The following is a 23,275-nucleotide window of genomic DNA, read 5'->3' as shown; positions in this document are numbered from 1 at the left end:
ATGCATATTACTTTCCTTAGCCTGCTAAGTTGAATTGTTTATGAGCCCTTAGGTATAAATAAATTAATCTAAAAATATAATAAATAATTATTATTATTGGCTTGACAGTTTATTGTAAGCCATGAAATATATTCACTCTGTACAATAAATTAAATTTAAAGTGCATCTTATACAAAAGCAGGAGTTTTAGGATTTTAGAAACATTAAATTCAGAAGTTTTAATTAACATGGCTTTACCAGCTGTCTTTACTTAACATAGATATCATATTTGATTAATGTGAATTTGATATACATGGTAGCATTGAGGGATTAACTGCATTAATGATGAGATACCTGTATTGGCTTTTTGCTTTGGTAAATACAGTGAGATGCCATGATGTATTATTTCTTAATCTATTATATTCTTTCGAATTCCAAATGCTAATTTGGCATCCGTCAATTTTTTTGACATCTCAAATTGCCTAGGTATTGATTTCAATCAATTTGTTACTGTTTTTATTTTAATAAAGTAAAAATTGCATTACAAATGCTAGTTGTATCTTGCTTGCTCGCCATATCCAATCACCTGGAACAACCATTCTTCACTGAAGAGATGACCTTTCTTTGTAGGCTACAACTCTGCACAAATATGTAAAACAGGCTATGGCAAGCAAGCAAGATACGACTAGTATCTGTAATGCAATTTTTACTTTATTAAATTGTAATATCCGCCAGCCTTTTTTTACAAAAAAATTTGTTACTGTATTTACTTGAATGTAAGATGCACTTTTTTCAGGTTTTAGTATCTCTGAAAATAGGGTTCTTCTTATGGTGGTATTACATCAAATCTAACTAGCAAACTCTAATGGCATGCATCTTATTTCCACTAATTACACTGTCATTTTAATGAATTTGTTAGACCAATATTGATAAGTTGACCTCATAAAATTGAGTTAATAGCAAATATCTTAGTCTATTATATTGTAAGTACTTGAATCCCATAAAAAATCCTGCAGCACTTGTTCAAAAAATTTTGTATTTCCGATGCTTTAAATGATATGGAGGATGCTTGCATGTGGGAGGATGTGAGCATCAAATCCAGTGTTGATTCATAAGAGCCTAACATGGAACATAAAATTTCTGACTTTGATACCATGGAAGATATTGCACAATAAAGTAAGTTATATAACACTAACTGATGAGCAAATTTATACCAACTGAACCAATTCTGTTGACACGTTTGTCTTGAGTTAGTTTTTTTTTTGTGAAAAAGTCGATGAGTTAACATATAAGATAAACCTTACTTTCTATAAGATACCATTTAAACTATTTGAGTAAATATGGTACATCCTATTCTCTTGTTTTGTTATTTTTATTTTCTTTATTCTTTTTGTCTGTGGATAATAATAGTTTTCTTCCAAGCCCATTATGGGTTTGATTAGGTCCACAATGGGGAACTGGGCAGTCAAAGATGGGGCTCAGACATATTCAGGATGGGCCACTCCATAAAAATTCCTGGGATTTTTCAACCTGCCCAGGCTCAATACAGGGTCCCCAAGAGCAGTAGGCTGACAACTCTAGTTTTCAGTTGAAAACAGGAACCATGCTTGAATCTATAAACAAACTCCCATTATTTTTATACAGTATATTATATATAGTATGTAGCAACGTTTCAAGTAACTTCAAAAAAGAAGATATCTCAGTTCAGAGTTTGTACAATAAAACTAAAAATATGCTGCTCAAAATCCACTTTAATTGAAGAAGTATTTATAATTAAAATAAGAAATTTGCAGTGTAGAATCTTCATCTAAAAAGTGACAGTTTGAAATCAGTCAAACAAACAACAGAAAAAAGTTTGTTTTACAATTTGAATGATAAAATACATAAACTTTTCTTAAGATTAGTTTAGATGTAATTTTGTTTTTAATAAGACACAAAACAATGAAATTCATTATAAATTTTTATTTATACTTCTACAAAATATGATTAAAAAATGAATGCAATTTGTACTTTGTATCTTTACAAATGGCTTTAGCATCTTATAAAGATATCAAGTACAATAATCATAAGCAGGATATTTACATACACAGATAGGGCCATATAGTGATAAGATGTGTCATTTGATGTAGAACAGGAAATAGTAATAAGTTGAAATTAATAGAATAATTTAAAAGTACTTTTGTCAAGTTATGAATAGAACATGGAATAAGATAAATGTTTTATAAGCTGACAAAGGGAAACTGAAACAAAATTCATTTTGATTAGGTTGTAATTAATGTATTTCTTTATTTTCAAGATGGTTTAAGACCAATACATTAGAGGCTAAAATATTATGTTAATATATATTTTAATGATAGTCTTGAGGATTTTTCAAATAGATTCATTAGTTTCTTGATTTTTGTAAAGAAAAAGCCTTATTGTTTCCAAGCTCTTATTTCATAATTTTTGACAATGGAAAAAACTTGACAGGTTAATTTCAATATTTGCATAGTCATGATAGCAATAATTAGATATATTAATAATGGACTGTACAAAAATATGTAAATTTATATTCTGTCAAGTGCACTATTCTCTCTTTCACAAACAAACTGTAAAAATTAGTTTTTAATAATAAATTTTATATTAATAGTGTTCTTCAAGTAAATAAATATATTGTCATCATTCTAAAGTAGGTTGAAACATTAAGGCAATTATTTTTTTTGTGTTCATGTTATTTAACTATCTTAAAGTTTCCTACAACATCATTGTTTTTTATTTAGGATTATAATAATCATATCAATGAATTATCAAACAAGCTTGTAACAATTATTGGAAGTATGTTTGAAAGTCAGTTGGCAAAGGTATGAAGTTTTTTCTCCTCTGATATTCTTATAATAAGATAATTGAGATTGTAATAAATCTTTTATTTTTAGTGGGAAGTAAAAGCACCAGTACCTTCCTCCTGCTTTCGTTCTATTTCAAAGCAACTAACAAAATTTCACGAAGCAGTGTCTGATCTGTTGCCTTTGGAATTTTTGCAAGACTTATTTACTCAGATACATGCAGATTTTAAAACTAAACTCCGGTCCCATCTGGCACAGTTGCATGTGAATAACGACGGAGGACCGCAACACGGGTTAGCAATTTTTTTCTTTATTGTTTAAACTTTAAATTCGATTGGTATTAACCTGTAAATATTTACTTGTAGTTTAGTAACCCAAGAACTTACATTTTATATGGAAAGTCTAAAATTGTTAAATGTAATGCAACATGGAAATATTAATATGGAAGATTTGTGGCCAGCAAGGTGACATTTGTTTTGTTAGTCCCAACTAAGCATGTTTGTGTGTAAATATGTGATTTAATGTAAAAATTTTTATTTATAAAGAATTAATGGTGCTTTATGCACACTTGCTGCAGATTCAACCATTCCCAATTTTTATTGTTGCAAGATCTCTAAATGTATTAAAATGAAATATTTTTTATTAACAGATGTACTTTTGATATCTGCAGTGCCTATGTACCATTTCAAGGAAATAAATTGTGAATAATTGTTCTGCAGGTATTGCAGAAATTGAATACACTTCTAAAATTCTATTACAAATTTATCAATACTATACAAGAAACAATTTAAATACAGACAATACATTGATATACAGTTTTTAAAAAAGATTCCAACAATATAATTCATCATAGAGCATTACAAGATGCACAAGACAAAATTGTGATGTAGATTTTTTTGAATTAATGCCATACAGTATATAACATGTTCATCACAACCTTTATGGAAATAAATTTATGAACAATGATGTGTAAAACTGTATATAAATTTGGCTTTTTTTTTTGGTCGTCAACTAGAATTTAAAACATGTAAATAAATTTACAATTTAGTAATAAAATAACTTTTTAAAATATTAAGTCTAAAAAAGATTACACAAAGCAAATTTTGTTCACATTTTAAAAAAAGAAATTTTAATATGAAATAAATAATTCCATGATATAGTAAAGAACACCAGAATCCACATCATAAGTTCGGCCACACATCTATATAATTTAGTATATGTTGGTTCCATAATAATTTTATATAAAGCATAATTATTTTTTTTTAACAAGTCCACATATAAAACCTGCCAACAATTATGGCTGTTAAAAATAAATTGACAAAAAAATTCTTTTACGATTCCTTAGATGTGGGACTGGCAGTAATTGTGGCGTGGCCACGGGAATGTTGACGTTTTGTTATCCTTGGCGGTACCACTTTATTTTTCTTTTCGTCGCAGGAATCTGATGTATCAATTCCCGAATCTTCTTGACTGCTGTCTATAGGAGTCAACAACTTTTCTACAGACAGGGAATTTATTGTAGGATCTATAGACTGATTCCATTTAATATTCTCAGGCACAATTGAGGTATCAAATATATTAGGATAATCGGCTAATGGGAGGGACATATGTCCTGTTTGTTCCAACTGATACATTAGATTATGTGCTGTTGGAGAAATGCCATATGCAATTTCATTCACATCATATAGCTTGGTTTCTGTGGAATGATCGACAGGAGATATCGAAAGCTGATATCCCTTGTAGGTCCCAGAAGAAAAAGAATGGTTAGTATGTTCTATAATTCCATTAATTTCTTTGTTTGATGGCTGCAACCTCCTGATTTCTGTGAGTGTTAAATCACAAAGAAGATCGAGGAAATTATCGACGCCATCGTAACCTGTTTGTTCGGAGCAATTTTAGAATTAAAATTATAGCTGTAAATTAATGGATGTAATTAAATTCTATAAGAAAAAGTTACCTGGAAATGCATTCATATCAATTATTGCATATCTTCCAGTCCTGTTATCGACAATAACGTCGATTCCAAGTAAATTCAATCCAATTTTCTGTCGTGCAATATCTACAATACGATCAAGGCATTCTTTATCTGGTTTGATAATAGGACAATCCTCATCGACCGAATCAAGCTGAAAAAAAATCATTAGTATGAGATACAATGTAGTTCTCTCATCTTACTAATGGCTAATTTAGTTTGATAATCACCTCGGTTAAAGAAGAAGCAGAGTGTGGTTTAGAAATATCGTGGCTGTTGAAATGGATTGTTGGATAATCTAAGACAGTTTAATAATTAATAAATCATTTTAATAGCAACAATAATAATTTTTAACAAATTTAAATACGTACTTCCAGCAGTGAAATTCTTTAGAGAAGGTCTTTCAATAACAAAATAATTAGAGCCAATTACAAATAATTTGTATAAGATAGCATTATGAATAATAAATGTTTGGGCAACACAAGGTGGGGTAATATCTTTTAGTCCATGTTCTCCAAAAATAATAGACATCTATAATATAATAAAATTATATAGAAATATATAACACAAATATACTACAAAAGATCAAGTACTTACTTGATGTGCATAACTTAAACCATGTGCCAAAGATGGTTTACAGACTAAAAAGATAGTATTTATTATTGCCCAATTAATTTTTATGTATAACAGACATTGAAAATTATATTACCAAAGGGATACTCAACACCTGCTGCTTTTAACTTTTTAATATTTTCTTGGATATCAGTTGATGTTAATTCTGCAAATGCTGGTGTAAATACACCATCTGTAATAATAAATACTTAATTAATAAAATTTTCTTAATAAAAATCATCATGAAATAAGAATGTACATACCTGCTTTGCCCAATTCACATTCTTCAATGAGCTTATATTGACAGTATCTATACAGAAGTTTTTCAACATTTTGTAATGGATCGATCATAATGATGTTGCGATGTTGGCCGATGTATTTCTAAAGTAAATTACAATAGTTACGACAGACAAAGTAATTCTTTTGACCATTGCTACAAAACTCTCTTTTTTGTTACCTTAAATGCAGAATATGCTTGTTTTGCTGCTTCGTCGCCACGGTCTGCTCTCACGGTCACGTCGGATAACTTGTGAATGATAGCAGTGAAAGGACCTTGATCTTCCAAAGGTTTTTCCAAATCAATCTAATATTTAAATAAGTTCTTTATAAATCAGAATACCTAAATAAGTATTATGCATTGTATTTTAATTGAAATAGACTATAGTTCATATTTATTTCGTGTAGTTTTTAATTTATTTGTCGTAACTTGGCACCTATTGTAAACAAAGATTTTGTCGTATTAATCTGCCAGAGATTTTCATTGGTCAAATCACAATCGGAAGTGGCTAGACACGTGTTGACCAGTTAAGCCCCTTTCACTGCACGTGTTAAAGTAGGTCAGAGTGGTCACAACAATTTAAAAATTACCGAGATAACACTTAGAAAACTTATTATAGCCTACTTCAACATTTTTACGTAACCGTTTAAATTATTTCCATCGTTTAAATATTGTTTGTCAAAAATTATTATTAAATATATATTATTAAGACTTACACAAAACATTTATAATTGTGTAGTTGAACATACTTCAGAATTTTTATCTACACAACTATTTCATTAAATAGATATAAAACAAAACAAAAAAAATTCTCCGGCAATCCTTAAAAATCATATGCAAACCTCTAAAGGAAAACGTTACTGTAATGTATGAATTTATCTATGTGATATTTATATAACTAAAAATTTTTAAAAATAATTATAGTGTAAACTTTACCTTATTAATCATCTGTATCAGAAGATAGTTGCTCAAAGTAATCTTTTATCTCGCCTTCGTCACTACTTGTGTTCGACCGAATAATTAGTTTTTCTACAACAGTTTCCGAAATCTCGTCAAGTTCCCGCATTCACTGTTCTTTTTCTATATGTTCGTTACATTTTCTCTGTCGTTCTTCAGTTATTTGTTCGATAGCTTTATTCATTAAAATTTGCACATCCGACAGTTTGAATGTTGTATTGTGACGTGCGATGTAACCTTTCATATATGCCCATATCAATTCAATATGATTTAAATTACAATGATATGGATGTAAACGTAACACATCAACACCTATTTCTTTGGCCATTTTGTCAATAATATATTTATCGTATTTGTGTTTTCCTTTTTTAACAATATCCAAAAGTTCTATTTTTAACATTTTGTCATTATGACACACCCTATTTTTTCCAACTAAGAAATTATGTCAGCTTTTTTCCAACTACAATTAGAAACCACCTCAATTTTAGCTGAGTGATATGGAGCATTGTCCATGACCACAACAGCATTACTTTCTAATTTCAATAATATTTTTTCAAACCATTTTTTGAAATTATTGCCATTAATTTCTTTGTGGTAATCTTTTGTTGACTTTGATTCAAATTCATATAAACCACTATTAAGGAAACCTATATTACTGCCTATATGAACAAGAACTATTCATTTTCTCTTTCCAGAATGATTTTTTAATCCAGTAGATCGTCCAGACATAAAAGCTTTGCGATATGACGTAATTGAACAATCCTTCCATACTTTATTCTTGGTATGGTCTGCATTAATTCACATTTTGTCCAAATAGTAAATCTTACGGTCTAAAGAATGCATTTCTCTTATTTTTCATAGATATTGTCTTTGCCATTAAATGATAGTAGATTAATTGAAAGAGACCATATTTTTATTACTGTTTGTATATTTAAAATTAAGTAATTTTAACAAATTATATATTGTGGATCGAGTAAAGTCTGGTAAATCTGGATCATCATTAACAGCCTGTAATACCTTATCTACCAATGGTAATTCATTTAAAAAATAAAAATTGTGTACTTTTTACCTCTAATGGCACATTTTGTGAATTCATCATATTTGTCAACAAGTTGAGTACGCTTACGGGTTTTTGAAGGAGTTATTACTTTACCGTTAGTAAAATATTCTTTGCAAATTCTGTAAATGCTCCTTTCTGATATTCCTGTGGTCTTTGCTATCATTTTCACTATGTCCTTCACACAGACTTCTGGATTTGTTTCAGTTAGAGAATTAAACAAATTTAATACTATTCGTTTATCCGAGCTGCTCAGCGATTTTCCTTGTTTGATGTTTAATGGTATTTACATTCAAGTTTTCCATTTTTGTAATTCGATAACGTACAGTTTGAAATAATGATAGTTATTGTAATGAATGGAAAATGAAACCAAGACATTATAGTGCGCACAACCAGAAAAAGTTTATTTTTAGTGATTCAGAATGTGCAAATATTCATTACAATAACAATTTAACAAATATGAAATACAGTAATTACATTTATAATCACTGCTAAGTAACTAGTATTTCATTAATGATTTTATAAATAACGAAGAACTATTATCCGTGGACGGATGAGATGCAACGCGGTTTCTAATTGACTGACGTGGGTGTAAACCAAACAAAGGGAGGTGTGCCTTAGTTTGTTTACAGTAGGTGCCAAGTTACGATAAATAGACTATAACAGTCATGTTATTGTTATTACATCTGTATTATCGTTTTCCAATTAATTGCTTATACAGCAAAATAATTACACAACTACTAATGTCTCTTATGTACAGTATTTTAATAACTTCATAAAAGCAGTGCCATGCTAGTATTTTCAACACTATCAATGTCATCTTCAAGTGAAGAGCATATATGGAACATTGTACTTTTTAAAAACTTTTTTTATAACTTTGACACATTAGAAAAACTTTAATGATGTGAAAGAATTTTAAATGTGTTCTTTTTAGTATGTCAAAAAGTTAAAAAAAAAATGTTATAACTATGTTTCATATACATTCTTCTTTGCCTGAAGATGACATTGATACAGTGTCAATAGTAGTAGCATGATTACTTGTATGAAGTTATTAAAGTATTTAATGTCGAAAGACAGTGTTTCTTTTATTAGTTATGTAATTTTTGGTGTCAAGTGTATATTGCTTTTAAAAAAATCAATTATCAATAATTTTTGAATTGATATTTTATACGTATAAACGAAAGAATAAAATTAGAAGCATAACAATAACAAAACTATAATAATATAATAAAAAAATTCAATTACATAATGTTCTCAATAGAAAAACAATGTAAGAACTTAACTTCTCTAACAATACATTTTACTGTACATGATTTGTTATAAAGAATAAATTAGAGAACAGTGGTGGTTATTTTCTATAAAATACAAAAAAATCATTCAGAAAAAAGTTACGTTTTATTATTCATAACACATCATATAAATTCAGTAATTAAAATTTTTAAAGAAAAAAAAAATCAATTACAGTCAAACCTGTTTTTATGCGGGGGATAGGGACCGCATTAAAAAAAACGCATTAAAAAAAATCTCACGAAACTTCACGAATGGCTGTAAATAATAGTTTTCGCAACACAATTAAAAAATATTTTTTTTTATGCGGTCAACAGGGACCGCATAAAAAAAGTCTCACATAGAAAATAACTCAAAACCGTACGAAATAGAATTTATTGACAACAGATGTCAGCACTTGACTGCATCGTCTGGTCTATCGTCTGTTTTACATATTTTTGTCCAGGTGGTGTTTTGTTGACTTAAAAAGTAAATTATTTCATTTTTCGCATATTCATGCAATAATATTAGTATAATAAGTGCATTTATGCTATAATAAGTTTATTTAGCTATAATAAGTCAACGTAAGACATGACGAATCGCACGAGACTAGTCGCCAACTATACCGCACAAATTAAAAATTCGCATTAAAAAAATCGCACAAATAAAAATCGCACATAAAAAGAGCGCATAAAAACAGGTTTGACTGTATATAATACAGATGCTTCTTGACTTAAAATAGCTACATACCATATTTTCAGCTTATAACAGATTCATTAGAAAATTGAATATGGAGATTATATATATGAAATTCAATGACAGTAGTTATTAATCATAAATAAATAATTACTGTGAATATGTTATTTATTTAACTGCTATTAATACAAGTTCCATATAAAATTCTAAGATCTCAAATTTTAAATTACATAATACAGGGTATCCCATGTAAAATCAATCCCACTCACTAGAAACTACAAATGAATTTAGGCAAATGACACTTGTTAGGATCTATCATCATCTAAACATACAGAAGATGCTGAAACTAATGATCTTGTGCATTTATACATCTTTGTATACACAAAATCATGTTCAGACTGAATTCTTGTGTAAAATGATGTTGATAGCATCAAATTCTTCTGCAAATGGTTTTCTTCAGGATATATTTCTGAGATTGGTCCACTACATTTTCCTTTTAAATACTCCTTATAAAATTTACTCCACTAAAGTTCATCATCTCGGTCGGTCCAATTTTAAATGGGATACAAACCCGGATAAATAATTACTAAACCTCGAACCTCAGAGGCAGTTACCTATGGTGGGCGGATGCTGCCGTTGCCTGGCATCAATAGAAAGTATTGCACAGCATCTTTCTAGTGTGGGAATGGATCAAAATTCAAAGTTTAAATGACATACAGCCTGTGCATCACTATCGCACCATCATAAAGTGATCAGTTTATTAAATTTTTATAAACTAATGGAATTATTTTTAATTTATGATATTTCCTATCATGTTTAATTATTATTGGGTTGTTTGGAAAGTTCGTAGCGATTTTTAAGAGAAATAAAAGAAATTGTTTTAATACTAAAAATATACTTTTATTCCATTATGTATGCACCATTGCTTTTAATGACGTGTTGCCATCTATGGGGCAGCTTCATGATACCCTTTTCGTAGAACTTTCCAGTTTTTTCCGCGAAAAACTGATCCACGTGGTTTTTGCAAGCTTCCAAAGTATCAAAGTTTTTATCATGAAGGGAATTTTGTAGAGAACGGAACAAATGGTAGTCCGACGGGGCAAGGTCGGGTGAGTAAGGGGGGTGGGGTAAAACATCCCAGCCTAGTTCCAATAATTTTTGGCCTGTTCGTAAAGACGTGTGAGGTCTGGCATTATCTTGGTGAAATACAATGCCTTTTCTATTGGCCAGTTCCGGACGTTTTTCTTTAATTGCCATGTTCAGCTTATCCAATTGGGAACAATACTTATCAGAATCAATTGTTTGATTCTGTGGAAGCAGCTCGTAGTACAGGATTCCTTTCCAATCCCACCAGACAGTGAGCATGACCTTCTTTGGATGAAGACCGGCCTTTGGAGTTTTTAATGGTGATTCATTTTTCTTACCCCACGATCGTTTTCGGCTGATGTTGTTATAAATGATCCACTTTTCATCACCTGTCACTAAACGCTTCAGAAAAAGATCATTTTCATTTTGTCTTTCAAGAGAATCACAAATGGAGATGCGATCCAGTAAGTTTTTTTCCGTTAAGTCGTGAGGTATCCAAATGTCATAACGATTCACATATCCGAGCTTCTTTAGATGTTGAAATACAGTACTGTTTGATGACTTCACTATGTCTGCAATCTCTCGAGTTGTGTAATGAGGGTTTTCATCCAATAATGCTTTGATTTGGTCCTCTTCAATAACAGGAGGTCTTCCTGAGCGAGGAGCATCTTCAAGGCTGAAATTACCCGTTTTAAATTTTGCAAACCACTTTCGAACAGTTGATTCTGATACAGCACTCCCACCATAAACATCACATATCTTTTTTGCTGTTTGTACAGCATTTTTGCCTTTACGAAAAAAGAAAAGAAACAAGTGTCGATAATGCACGTTGTTCGCATCCATTTTTGCAATGAGCTAAATTAAACGCTATTTGAATAATCTTAACGGTTTTTTTGTAACGGACGCGTCTCAAGGTCATTTATCGTAATATTCATTGGTTTGTACAATTCTAATCATTTTTGCGTCAATCGGTGTCTCAACTGTCGGCTATCAAAAATCGCTACAAACTTTCCGAACAACCCAATATATTATAATGTAAGCACAGTTTATTATATGCTAATGCTTTTCAGCTTTATATTTTGTTTTGCAAGGCAATGTTAATTTGATGGGAGAAAGAAAGTGTGTGAGAGAAACACACTTATGATCTTAACTTTTTAATAATTACTAAAATTTTTTCTGTCTTTATAAGTAACAATTAAAAATGTAAACCTTTTCAGAAATACTCCATTAATATATTTAATAATTAGCATCATAAATTACCTGCATGTTAAAGAATTAATCAAAACAAACAAGTGAAATACTTTTAAATAAAATAAATATGTATTTTATTGACTTTCTTTGCAATTTTCTTTGACTTTCTAAAAGAATTTTAATATAAAGATTTGTTAATTTCATAATATTTGTACTGCTGGAGGGTAAAAATTTTAATAACACAAAATTTGAAGTATTCTTTCACTAACCTATGATATAAAATGTTATTTTTTAATCTTAATATTAAGGAAAATTCTAAATTAATTACAGGGAAATAGCAAATTTTAATTTGGGGAATATTTTTTGATTTCTTATGTAAATTATTTATTAAATTAATTGTTAAAATTAATAAATGATCACATCAGAATTAGCACAACGTTCGTCACTGTTAACTTATGAAAATTAAATTAAAACTAATCAAAAGAATTTTGAAATTGATATTTGCCATAATAATAAAATTTTATTCCAATAAAAGAATCATCATTAGTGACAAAATGATTTTTGTGAATACCGATATAAAAGATAATGTGTTGATCTATTTTTGCCATTGTAAATTTAGAATTAGATATTATAAAAAGTACTTTGAAACCTTATATTTACAAAGATTCTCCAAATATAGTTATTAAATATAATTTTATTTAGACTAACATCTTTAATAATATAATCACGTAAGACTTCTTTTGCAGTCTTATGCCAATTTCAAGTATTTTAATATATGAATTTTTTGCTTCACTGGAATGTTGTAGAAATTTATATCATGCTGACTTTTCAGATTAAAATAGTATTAATACCCAGAATAGAAAAAAAAATTAAAGAAAATGTTTTTAAAGAACAACAACTAAATTTTAAATTCAAATCAGTTCAGTAAATCATTATTCAGCAAAATTGCCAACGTAGTTGTTTGTTCAAAATCTGCTTCATGTCTATTACATTTTTTTTTGTTTTTATAACATTTCTTTATTTATTAATTGATTGAGACTGGGTTAATTTATTAAATTTACTTATAACTTAAATACATAACAATTCATCCACTTTATTTAGATGGTTCATACAAGTAGAGTGACATAATATTAAAGAATTCATGCAAGCCAGCAGCTTATGTAGATTAAATAAAATAAATTCTTTATATAATATAATTTAAAAAAAAAAACATTTTTAAATTCTCATGAAATATTGATATAATTTATTAATTCAATTTTTTAATTAAAATTATATAAGTGAGCTTTATAAGATTGTAAGCATTACATTAAAAGACTGCTATATGAGGCATACGTGTGTGCTGGCAGAAAAATTAAATCATTTAAAAAGTACGAATGCAACTAAGTAATAAATAGACTACAAAATACAATTTTCAAAATATTTACTTTCAGATACAATCAAATTCTGGAGGTGTTCATAAAATTGATCAATAGTACAGGTGTCTGACCACTTGAAATTCCTTTTATTGAATCTATGATACACTCTTGAAGAGTTTGAAGGTTCTCCGTTTAAGAGACAAATCTTTAGTTGCCCCCCCCCATAGTGCAAAGTCTAAGAGGTTTAAATAGGTTTTGGGGCTCTATGAGGACCATCTGATACCACCTCTAGTCTTTTCCTGTGCATCCAGAGCTATCTATCTGGGACCAAATACAATGTTTATTGTTTTGATACATGTACAATGTACAACATGCACAAACCATTCCTCTCTTATCAAACTCTCAAACACAACTTGTTTCTAATAAACTGTTCAAAAATTACACTATTTTCCTACCAGACACACACGTCCCACAATGTACATGCATGTATGCATGTATGCGTATCTTTACGAAACCGTCGGAATACCGTTCGAAAATTTTAAAATGTATGTGTATTGTACAACTCAATACATTTCCTGCATTGGCTTTGGTTAGTAATAAAATATGCAATATGTTATTTACACCCTTACACACACAATACAATGAAATATTTTGTATTCAATTTTAAGATAATGCACAATTCAAAATGTTCATTGTAGCATTACTTTTGAAACTATTGAAAATATAATTGTACAAGTATTAATAGAAATGATTCAAAATAACTTTTCAATAATATATAAGAAATTGTTATTTTTAAATAATAAAATTTTAATGTCATTTAGTTCATGTTTAAATAAACAATATATAAATAATTACAAAACATATACAATTTCATTTTTGAGTGATTTTTTATAGTTATTTTGTTAATTTAATTTATTGTAATAAATTGTTATTTATCTAATTTTCACTTAAGCTAATGTTTTATAACGTATATTCTTACCTTGATTAATTTAAGTCCAGCAGACCTATAAAATAAATTTTTTTTATTAAAATAATACTTTCCTTTACTAATATTACAAAATAGTATAAAAATTAAATTTAGGACATTAAATATTAGTATTGATTTATTAATCTACGCTTGTATTAAAGTATTCATAATACTTAAAGCTAATACATTCTTACCATCACTAAAATTTTATTAATCCACTTATTCATTATCTTTATCAATAATACAGAATTCCTGATATGCAGATATTTCTATTGATAATATAATACATTATGGACTATTAAAATTCTTATTACATAATCTAATTGATTTTCTTATTAAAATTTTCTGTTTTTTACTGCAGTTTAAGAAAGTAACTATTCTTTAAATTTATGAGAACAAATTCAAAATTAGCAGAAATTTAGCAATTAAAAACACAAATAAAAGTTTATATTCGGTAATAAATTACTCTAAAAATATCCTTAATTGAATTCAAAATAGCTAAATTATGATAAAACATTGTAAACTAAAGCATTTGTTACGATCAAACTGCATTTATTGGCAATATTTGATCTGCTCCAAATTATAATTTCTTATAAATTTATAAATCTTAAATTTTGAAAGATGAATCTACACTCCTGTTCTAATTTTGATAGATCTCTGCTTGTATGAATATTCCATCTACAATCAGAAAGTGTGTGTAAATACTGATACTTAAATTCTTAAATAATACTGATTGTACGAACATAGCAAAAAGTAGAATTACTAATTACAGTTTATTCTAGCTAATGTAAACAGATAGATTTAATAAATAAATTAAAATTGTAGGTCAGACATTCCAACAATCAGAACTACTTGCCAAATTATATGAATAATATCCTGGATAATTATAATTAAAGTGCGTTTGACGGCTAACCATAAATGATCTGCTGTGATTCTCACATAGTGTGATATTGTCTTTCAAGGTTACTAAATTTGTAATATGTCCTCAATAAACCATACTTTTTAAATACCCATACAACCAAAAATTATATAGATTAAGATTCAGAGAACAAGATGGCTAGGTGTAGGAAACACATGACTAATCAGTTGTCTAATTTTGTTTAATATCTCAGAATGGGATATTGATTAAGTAATGAAATTTGGCATGGTAACTTGTATATAAGGGGCATTGATGCTAAAATTTTGGTGGTTAAAGATCGAGGAGGTAGTGTCGGTTATCAGTGAAATGTTGCCACAGAAATTGCTATATACAGCATCCAATATGTGGAACTACCACCATATCGCATGAAAATGGTTGACTCAAGGCCATTCTGGCTGTTACAGTTGGGATATGACAAGTGCTAAGAATCTCTCGATATCTCTGGCTATCATAAAGCATGACACAAGCCTATTGGGACTACTTCTTCAAAGAAAAATGGTTTAAGAACATATATGGCTGTAAATTCACATCAAACTTTTAGGCAAGTACAATGGAATCTACTGGAAAACATGCCCAAATACAACACTTATAGGTATTTACTATTCCACTGAGGTGAAACCTGGCCTTGTCATGCTGCAGGATATTTCACGGCACATCACATCCTCTTCCATCCTGACAAGAAAGGTCAATGCAAAGATCAGTTTCATTTCCTTGTTGGCAGCAAACAACTGCTATGCTATAATCTTATTTCGTCCACTAGTACGTATCTATTAACAGGACTTATTAAACTGGCTTTAAGGATACAGCAACTCAGTTTCACAGATTAGAAAATTGTTGTCTTATTTAATTTACCTGGTATTGCCAGCGGAGAGGCGCTGGCAATACCAGGTAAATTAAATAAGACAACAATTTTCTAATCTGTGAAACTGAGTTGCTGTATCCTTAAAGCCAGTTTAATAAGTCCTGTTAATAGATACGTACTAGTGGACGAAATAAGATTATAATAAATAGAGGACATTGAGGCATATTAATTTAACTGCTATGCTAGTTGTGGCTTATCTTACATGGATAACAATGTATGAACTTTCTGAATACCTTCCACACTGTGCCATAAGGTATATCCAACTACCAATGATACTGCTGGAGTCTGCATTATTATTCATTGACAGTCTAACAACAGCTGTGGTAACATCTTCAATGACTCATGAAATTATAAGTTTGTACCCTCAACTGGATTGAATCCCAGACATCTAGTTCTTCAAGCAAGCACTCTTTTAAGAGCTTATAGATGGTCCTCAGCTGAAATTCTTACATCATCATCATCCTCAAAGTAAAGTCGTGCATTGTAATTTTCATAAAAACAGTTTTACAGTTTTATAAGAAATGCACATTCTGGCAAGATGATAGCTGCTGTAGCTGATAAGAATGACATTTAACAGTTGTGGTTACTTTCATAACCAAAACTTGGCTGACACATGCATGCTTCTGCAAAAGAACTACTTTTTTGTTGCTTGCAGTACAAAAAATGCCATAGTGGTGAGTTATCATACTGAGAAATGTCTTCCGCAAGTTTTGAAATATCACCATACCAATTCGGTTGTATTTGGACTGATAAATATATCCCTAGACAGTGTTGAATAGGGATACTTTAGTTACAATCACTCGATAGTTCAAAATAGGACAATGAGTTTTGTTTGTTATAAATTGGTGCAAATAGAGTACAAATACAAAGACTAGCATTAAGACAAAATATTAACATAATGATCAGCATAAAGATTTGGTTTTATATTTTGTTTAACTATTTTAAATTTTATAATAAAAGCTTTTTACTCATAGTTAATCAATCTCTTACCACTACTACTATGTAGGAAATTCTTAAATACTCTAGATATACATGAGAAGAGTGTAACTGTAGCAATCATTTTTCCATAGTTATGACTTGCCCTTGCTTCTGCTTAGTATTAGGCAGCAATATCAAGTAAATAAAACATAATCCATCAACATGATAATTACACATACACTTTTAACAATTTTTTTTCACTTCTGAGTAATAACAGAATTATCTAAAATTTAAACAATGAATGTAATGTTAGACCAATCTCTTCTCAAAAAATATTTTACATAAAATAAGTTTAACATATTCTTGGAAGAATGAAATTTTTAACAATATAATGTAGTTTATCCTGCACTGAAATGATACTTTGCAGATAGACATACTTGTTATCATATTACAGAAAAATAGAAGATATATTTAATATTAGGTAATTATATTCTACACATTCAAATAAAGTTTGAGAAAATTTTTTTTTTGTTATTACAAGAACATAAAATGTTAATTGTAATTTTATAGAATTTTAAAGAAATTAAAATATTTATAGAAAAATTTATACAAGTAACAATTCCATAATTTGAATAATTGTAAATACAATAATAACTAATTAAAACAAATGCATGTCTAATACTTAGAAAACTATTTCAACTATTACAGTTTGAAAAATAACAGTAAAATAATTTGATATTTGGCAATATTAAATAATTTCCCTAGCTTAATTTATATCAATGAAAATCAAAACTTATTTTCAATAGTATGTTGGATTTACAATAAGATTTCAATTAATACATATGAAATACACATATTAAAAATAGTAACAGGACAGGAAGTGGGGTAAAAAAAAGTAATTAGAAAAACATTTCTGTTTGAAACGATTCACACCAGCAAGAAATTTTCAAGGTTGGCAAGAAATTATCAATGCAAGTCTCAAATATTATTTCAAGTGAAAAATGCATAAATAGGAATTTTATAAGAGTTTAAAACAGAACTGTCAATGAAGGCAATGAAAACAGTAAGCAGGTAGACGTTAAATGCTTATTTATACAGTAATACTTATTTTAATGTAACAGTATTATATTGCATAACTAATCTAGTAATAAAATAACTTTGTCATCATATTTTTAATTCTCATATGCATGTGATTTTCATTGAAAATACATAACTAAATTAATCATCCTTTACAAAAAATAATGTTCAATTTCTTTTATATTTAAATTTTTTGAAAAATTGCTAAACTTTATTAATTCATTGTTCTCAATAAAAAAAAATTAGTATAAAATTAAATATCGGTAAATAAATAACTTTACATGTAAAATTTAATTATTAAGTCCCTCCTCGTATCAACCGGTGTATAGATAAAGATATATTTAAAGCTAATTTAAAAAAAGTGTGTTACTAACAATTTTAATAACCAAAAATAGGGTAAGCCTGTTAAGTGTCATATTTACAGTAACAACATTAAACTATATTTGTTCCAATAAACTAATTTCTATAACCTAAACTCAGAAGTAAAAGCTCCAATTTCTTATTTGCATCCAGAAAGAAAAATAATCTGCATTTAAGACGACACGAAAATATTATATCAGTGATCTCATTCTTTTTTATAAAAATCTAATAACGTCGTTAAGGCAGAAACAAAATACTTCATTAATAATCTTTAAAAGTACATAAAATCACATAAAACTATGATACATATTGCCAAAAATGACAGTAATTAATAGTAAATTAGTATTAAAAGTAATTACTAATACAGAAGTATCAATATTGCAAAACAGATCATCCAGTACTTAGAATTTTATATTGACCTGTTAGTTTCTGAATTATAAACAGCCTCATTTGTAAACTTAAATGTAAACAGCTACTTCTTTTTATTGATTCATTTGTGGATCACCTTTCATCCACTGCAAAATATGTTCTTGTAAGTGATGTAAGATACAAGTATCTTAGTTATTTTGGGTTATTTTCAGTTTAAAAATATGTTAATATCAAAAAGTAAATAAATTATTATTTTAGTACTATTTGCTTCTTTAAAAATATTAAATATATACTGAAACAATACCAAAAAATTGAAATTAATATCTTTATAATTGATAAATGCACTCTCTGTACTTGTTAATGAACAAATGTATGAGAATCTAATGAAAATGGAAAAGAATCCTCAAGATATTTCTAATTAATAAATAATTTTAAACTTTTATAGTTTAGGTTGAGTTATAGTAATTTAAACACACAGTAACAAGTTTCTCAATTTCATTAAAGATCTTAATCATCTTCAGTTTTACATGTTTTATTTAAATAAAATAACAATCATTACATTTATCTATTATAATTATGTAAAATTTGCTACGTTTGTTCCCTTTTCTTTGACTCTGCAAGATGAATTTTAATTATCCAGCATAATTGTTTATTGCTAGGCTACTACATATTCATGATGCACAGAATATGGTTCATTTGTAACTAACTACTTTTTTGATTATGAAAGTTATACAATTAAAAAATTTTGTCACATTATTATTAATTTAGTTAAAACCAATAAAATATTAAATGACCTCAATTTACAAATAATGTTTAGATTCAAATATTTATCTAGGAATATCTCAAACACGATAGAAAGTTGATTTTTATTTAAATAAAAATTAAAAACAACGATAACAATTTTGTAATTATTTCAGTTTTTGTCAAATAACATAGGATACGCCTGAAGAGAGAATAATAATAGTAATAATGAATTGTTTGGAATCTGTTACTAACTTTTATTCAGGGTGACTCAACCAAGTATGGCTGTTTCTCTTGAATAACTACTACAACATACATCAGATCTATTAGATCATTGTTTACATACAAAATATTAGTTCCTAAATTATTTGCTGATTAATAATAAAATTAGTTTATGTAGAAAATTATTAACAATTCTGCACTTTGTAAAGAATTAATATCCAGAATTAAAAGCATTATCAAGAGATGATGATTTAGAACAGCAATATATTTTTATGTGACAATTATGTAACTATTTTTGCTTTAGCATTAGATACAAGTACTAATTCAAAACATCCTGTTTTTCCTAGAATATTCCACACCTTAATAAATTTTCAGAAATAAAACTGCGACGATTTTGTCGAATGCAAAGTACACCTGTACTTGTTTTTATCCATTTAAAACTTACACACTTTAGCTAAAACACAGTGTATATTTTTCAGGTTTTTGCCATATACATTTTTACATCTGTAAATATCAATAATTTCAAGTTTTATAAAGCAGATGAAGTTTTAATAACCATAAAAAGTATGTAATATCATAATTACAAAATTTTTTTTCTAAATTAAATTACTCTGATCTTGTGATATAAAGCAGTCCAATATTTATCAACACAGAAGTTAAATATTTATCTGCATATATTTTATTCAGAATATCAATTTATAATAAAAACCACAAATAAATGACTTAATTAGAATATCGGTTATAATCAAATCAGAATTAAAACGCTCGATCTTATTTAAATTTTAAAAATTTAATCATCAGCAGTAGAGATATTTATTATTATTATTATTTGTATTTTTTGTAATAAAGACTTCATAAATGAAATAGTTACAGATCAAATTATTAAGGTTTAGATTAGGTTTTTTTTTCTTAAAAGACATCCATATCTATGGATTTTGATATATTACTGTGCTGGATATTTTCAAAAAGTAGTTTGAGACTGTTTTTATATAGGTTAGATTTATGTAGTAAAAGGATATTTTAATATTTTAATAGTTTTTCCTGGAAGATAAAAAGGTATCACAGGAATAGTTTATTTCCTGTAAACATTGCTTAATCATCTTAACATTCCTATTTATTAATTTTCATAAAATTTCTATTGTTCATGTTACAGTGCACAGATTTTAAAACTTCACTTTAAAAAAATTTTAATGAGATTTTTAATTGATCCAAACTTTAAACATGAGATAACTAATTTAAAATAGTCTGACCTAACTATTTATTAAAAAAGAAATCATTCCATTTGTTAATCAAATTATATAATTTACAACCTAGTTTATTATTAACAACAATTTTTTTTGACGGTACTACATACGAACAAAGGAAGCTTATCGTTAAAATTTTATTCTATAGGAAAAAAGTGGATATACATTAATTCCTTCTTTGTAAATTATTTGTGTTTTCAAGATATAAATTATTATAAAAAGTAGACACATTATTATTTTTTATTTATTTATACGAGGACAAAATATTTCGTTTCAAAAGTATTAACTAATTAAAATGTCTACGTCGTTATTCGTTACAAATGAACAACATAATTTTAATCCGGATACTTCGAAATACAAACCGAACTTTCGGGAAAAAGTTAAACGTAGAACTTTTCGCGTACATTTTCTCAAGAACGACTAATACGTTTAGAAAGAATAAAGTTTATCCGTGGTATTGCCAATAAGCAAATTAAATATATAAAAATTGTATACGGTATCAATTAACTCAATACTAATTTTTATTAGACGGGATAGAAAATCATTAAGTATCATTTATTTTCGTAAGAATGCATACATTAATTATATTCTATCGAGCTCGTATCGGCCAAATAAAATATTTACGCATTGCTTAATATTTTAAGCTAAATCCGGAGAAAACCATTTATATATTTGGAGCGGATGCCAGTTAGTTTTAAAAATGTAGAAAGACAATATAAATTTACATTGATGTCACAAGCAATAAGACTGCAGAATATATAAGAACTAGGCCAATAAATTATCCAAGGTCTATAGAATGAAAAACCAGCCTAGCCTATATTATAAATTGCATATTGAGTTTAAAATATATTCCTTGTTTAGTCTAATGTATCGAAAAACCCAAACTGTAATATTTGTTGCTATTTTAATTGGATTATAATAATTTAAAAAAAGGGGGGAATAGTTCAAAACATGATTACGTTAATTAGAAGCTCGGATTAATTTCCATATTTAAATTATGGCCGTACGTATCATTTTTCTTGTTTTTAAAACGTTATCGTCTTTTAACTACACCAATAAGAATTTTTAGAAATATAAGAGAAAATTCTTAACAGATGGTGTGAATAGGCGATATTATCGTCGATTATAAGTAAAAATTTAAATAGAAAAATGAGAAAAACGAAAGAAACGAAGCAAAAATTCCAAAGAACGAAGGCGTGGTTGACCATTTCAACATAATGTTTGACCCAAAACGGAACAGGGCGAGTCTCGTCTTACAATATGAACCCATGGAGTTGTTACTTTACTTTCAGACAATGCGGCTACACGTCTAAATAAATTTTCAAACCGTACAGTTTAATTTGTTAAGAGAAAAAACAACGGTTTCGGGTCATTCCACTCGACAACATAAAGCGAATACAAATACACAACTTTATCGTTTAGTCGAGTCAAATACGCAAATTTCTTTTACCCAAGGCAACAAAAAATTTTCTTAAATAAATAAAGCATTTTAAAAGAAACGAAATAAGAATCTCACCTGAATATCCTAGTAAATTCGGGCATGTTAAACTTTCTACTCTTCTTTTCGCTCCACCAATAACCAATACGTCGAATCGGTTCCATCGTGACAATTATCGTAAATTCTCAAACAAAAATTTAATTATTATATTAAATCTATTAATGTAACAGTTACAGATCGTTCTTTTTTCGATCACTTAACAGCTGACTTTCTCGTTATTAATTCGGACGTGTGTTTTGTTGCCATTTGTGACAACCGAAGCCATATCTAACCAACGTGCGAATGTCGTCCGCGAATGCCGGGAAACGGCGCGAGACCCAACCGGACGTGACGTCATAGGAATTGACGGTGACGTCACCTAGCTACTATTTCAATCCCGGAATTTTTTCTTTTTTATTTTTTATTTTAGGAGAGAAAAATTAAATAAACGCGAAAAGTTTCTTAATAGAAATTTAATTGTTTAAATTTTGCAACGACGAAATTGTAAGAATTATTCTCAATTATGTAATCCGTGCTTTCGTCATCGTTTCCAGTTCCTATGTCCTTGGCAATATTCGTGAATTGGTTCAAGTACTATATTTTAGAACGTTTGTAATCTTCTGGTTTCGTAATATGCTATCAATGGGATGTTATTTTTGATTTATCAGCTTTTACATACTTCTAGATCAACGAACAATGGTCTTTACAAATCCCCGCACTTCTAAACTATTTTCGCTTTATCGTAGCAACAGAATTTATTTTATCCGAAATAGAAAATTAGAACTAAACAACATACCTATAAATCGATATTTTAAATTAAATTTAAATAAATTTCCAGTTTATTAAAGA

At 28.3% G+C, this 23,275-nt stretch overlaps 2 protein-coding genes across 2 annotated transcripts in view; one reads left to right on the top strand and one right to left on the bottom strand.

Moving 5' to 3' along the window:
* scat (VPS54 subunit of GARP complex scat) overlaps positions 1-3,537 on the top strand; it is a 61,755-nt gene extending 58,218 nt beyond the window's left edge. The window contains exons 22-24 of the mRNA XM_067264020.1: positions 2,739-2,819; positions 2,892-3,094; positions 3,167-3,537. Coding sequence (XP_067120121.1) covers positions 2,739-2,819; positions 2,892-3,094; positions 3,167-3,269 — 387 coding nt within the window. The 3' untranslated portion in view covers positions 3,270-3,537. The remainder of the gene's footprint in view (positions 1-2,738; positions 2,820-2,891; positions 3,095-3,166) is intronic.
* On the bottom strand, positions 1,927-22,758 carry LOC136969584 (inositol-tetrakisphosphate 1-kinase-like). The gene is made up of 10 exons (XM_067263808.1): positions 22,466-22,758; positions 14,250-14,274; positions 5,843-5,968; positions 5,649-5,766; positions 5,483-5,578; positions 5,371-5,414; positions 5,145-5,304; positions 5,004-5,071; positions 4,759-4,927; positions 1,927-4,677 (listed from the first exon to the last, which is right to left on the bottom strand). The coding sequence occupies exons 1-10, from the start codon at positions 22,549-22,551 to the stop codon at positions 4,133-4,135; spliced, it is 1,437 nt and encodes a 478-aa protein (XP_067119909.1). The 5' UTR covers positions 22,552-22,758; the 3' UTR covers positions 1,927-4,132.
* Positions 22,759-23,275: the final 517 nt, after the last annotated feature.

The sequence above is a fragment of the Centruroides vittatus genome, unplaced genomic scaffold, assembly GCF_030686945.1.
Source record: "Centruroides vittatus isolate TY-2023 unplaced genomic scaffold, ASM3068694v2 contig_18, whole genome shotgun sequence".
NCBI classification, from domain to species: domain Eukaryota; kingdom Metazoa; phylum Arthropoda; class Arachnida; order Scorpiones; family Buthidae; genus Centruroides; species Centruroides vittatus.
Note: the sequence above shows the minus strand (reverse complement) of the source record. Positions and strands in the feature narration are given on the sequence as shown.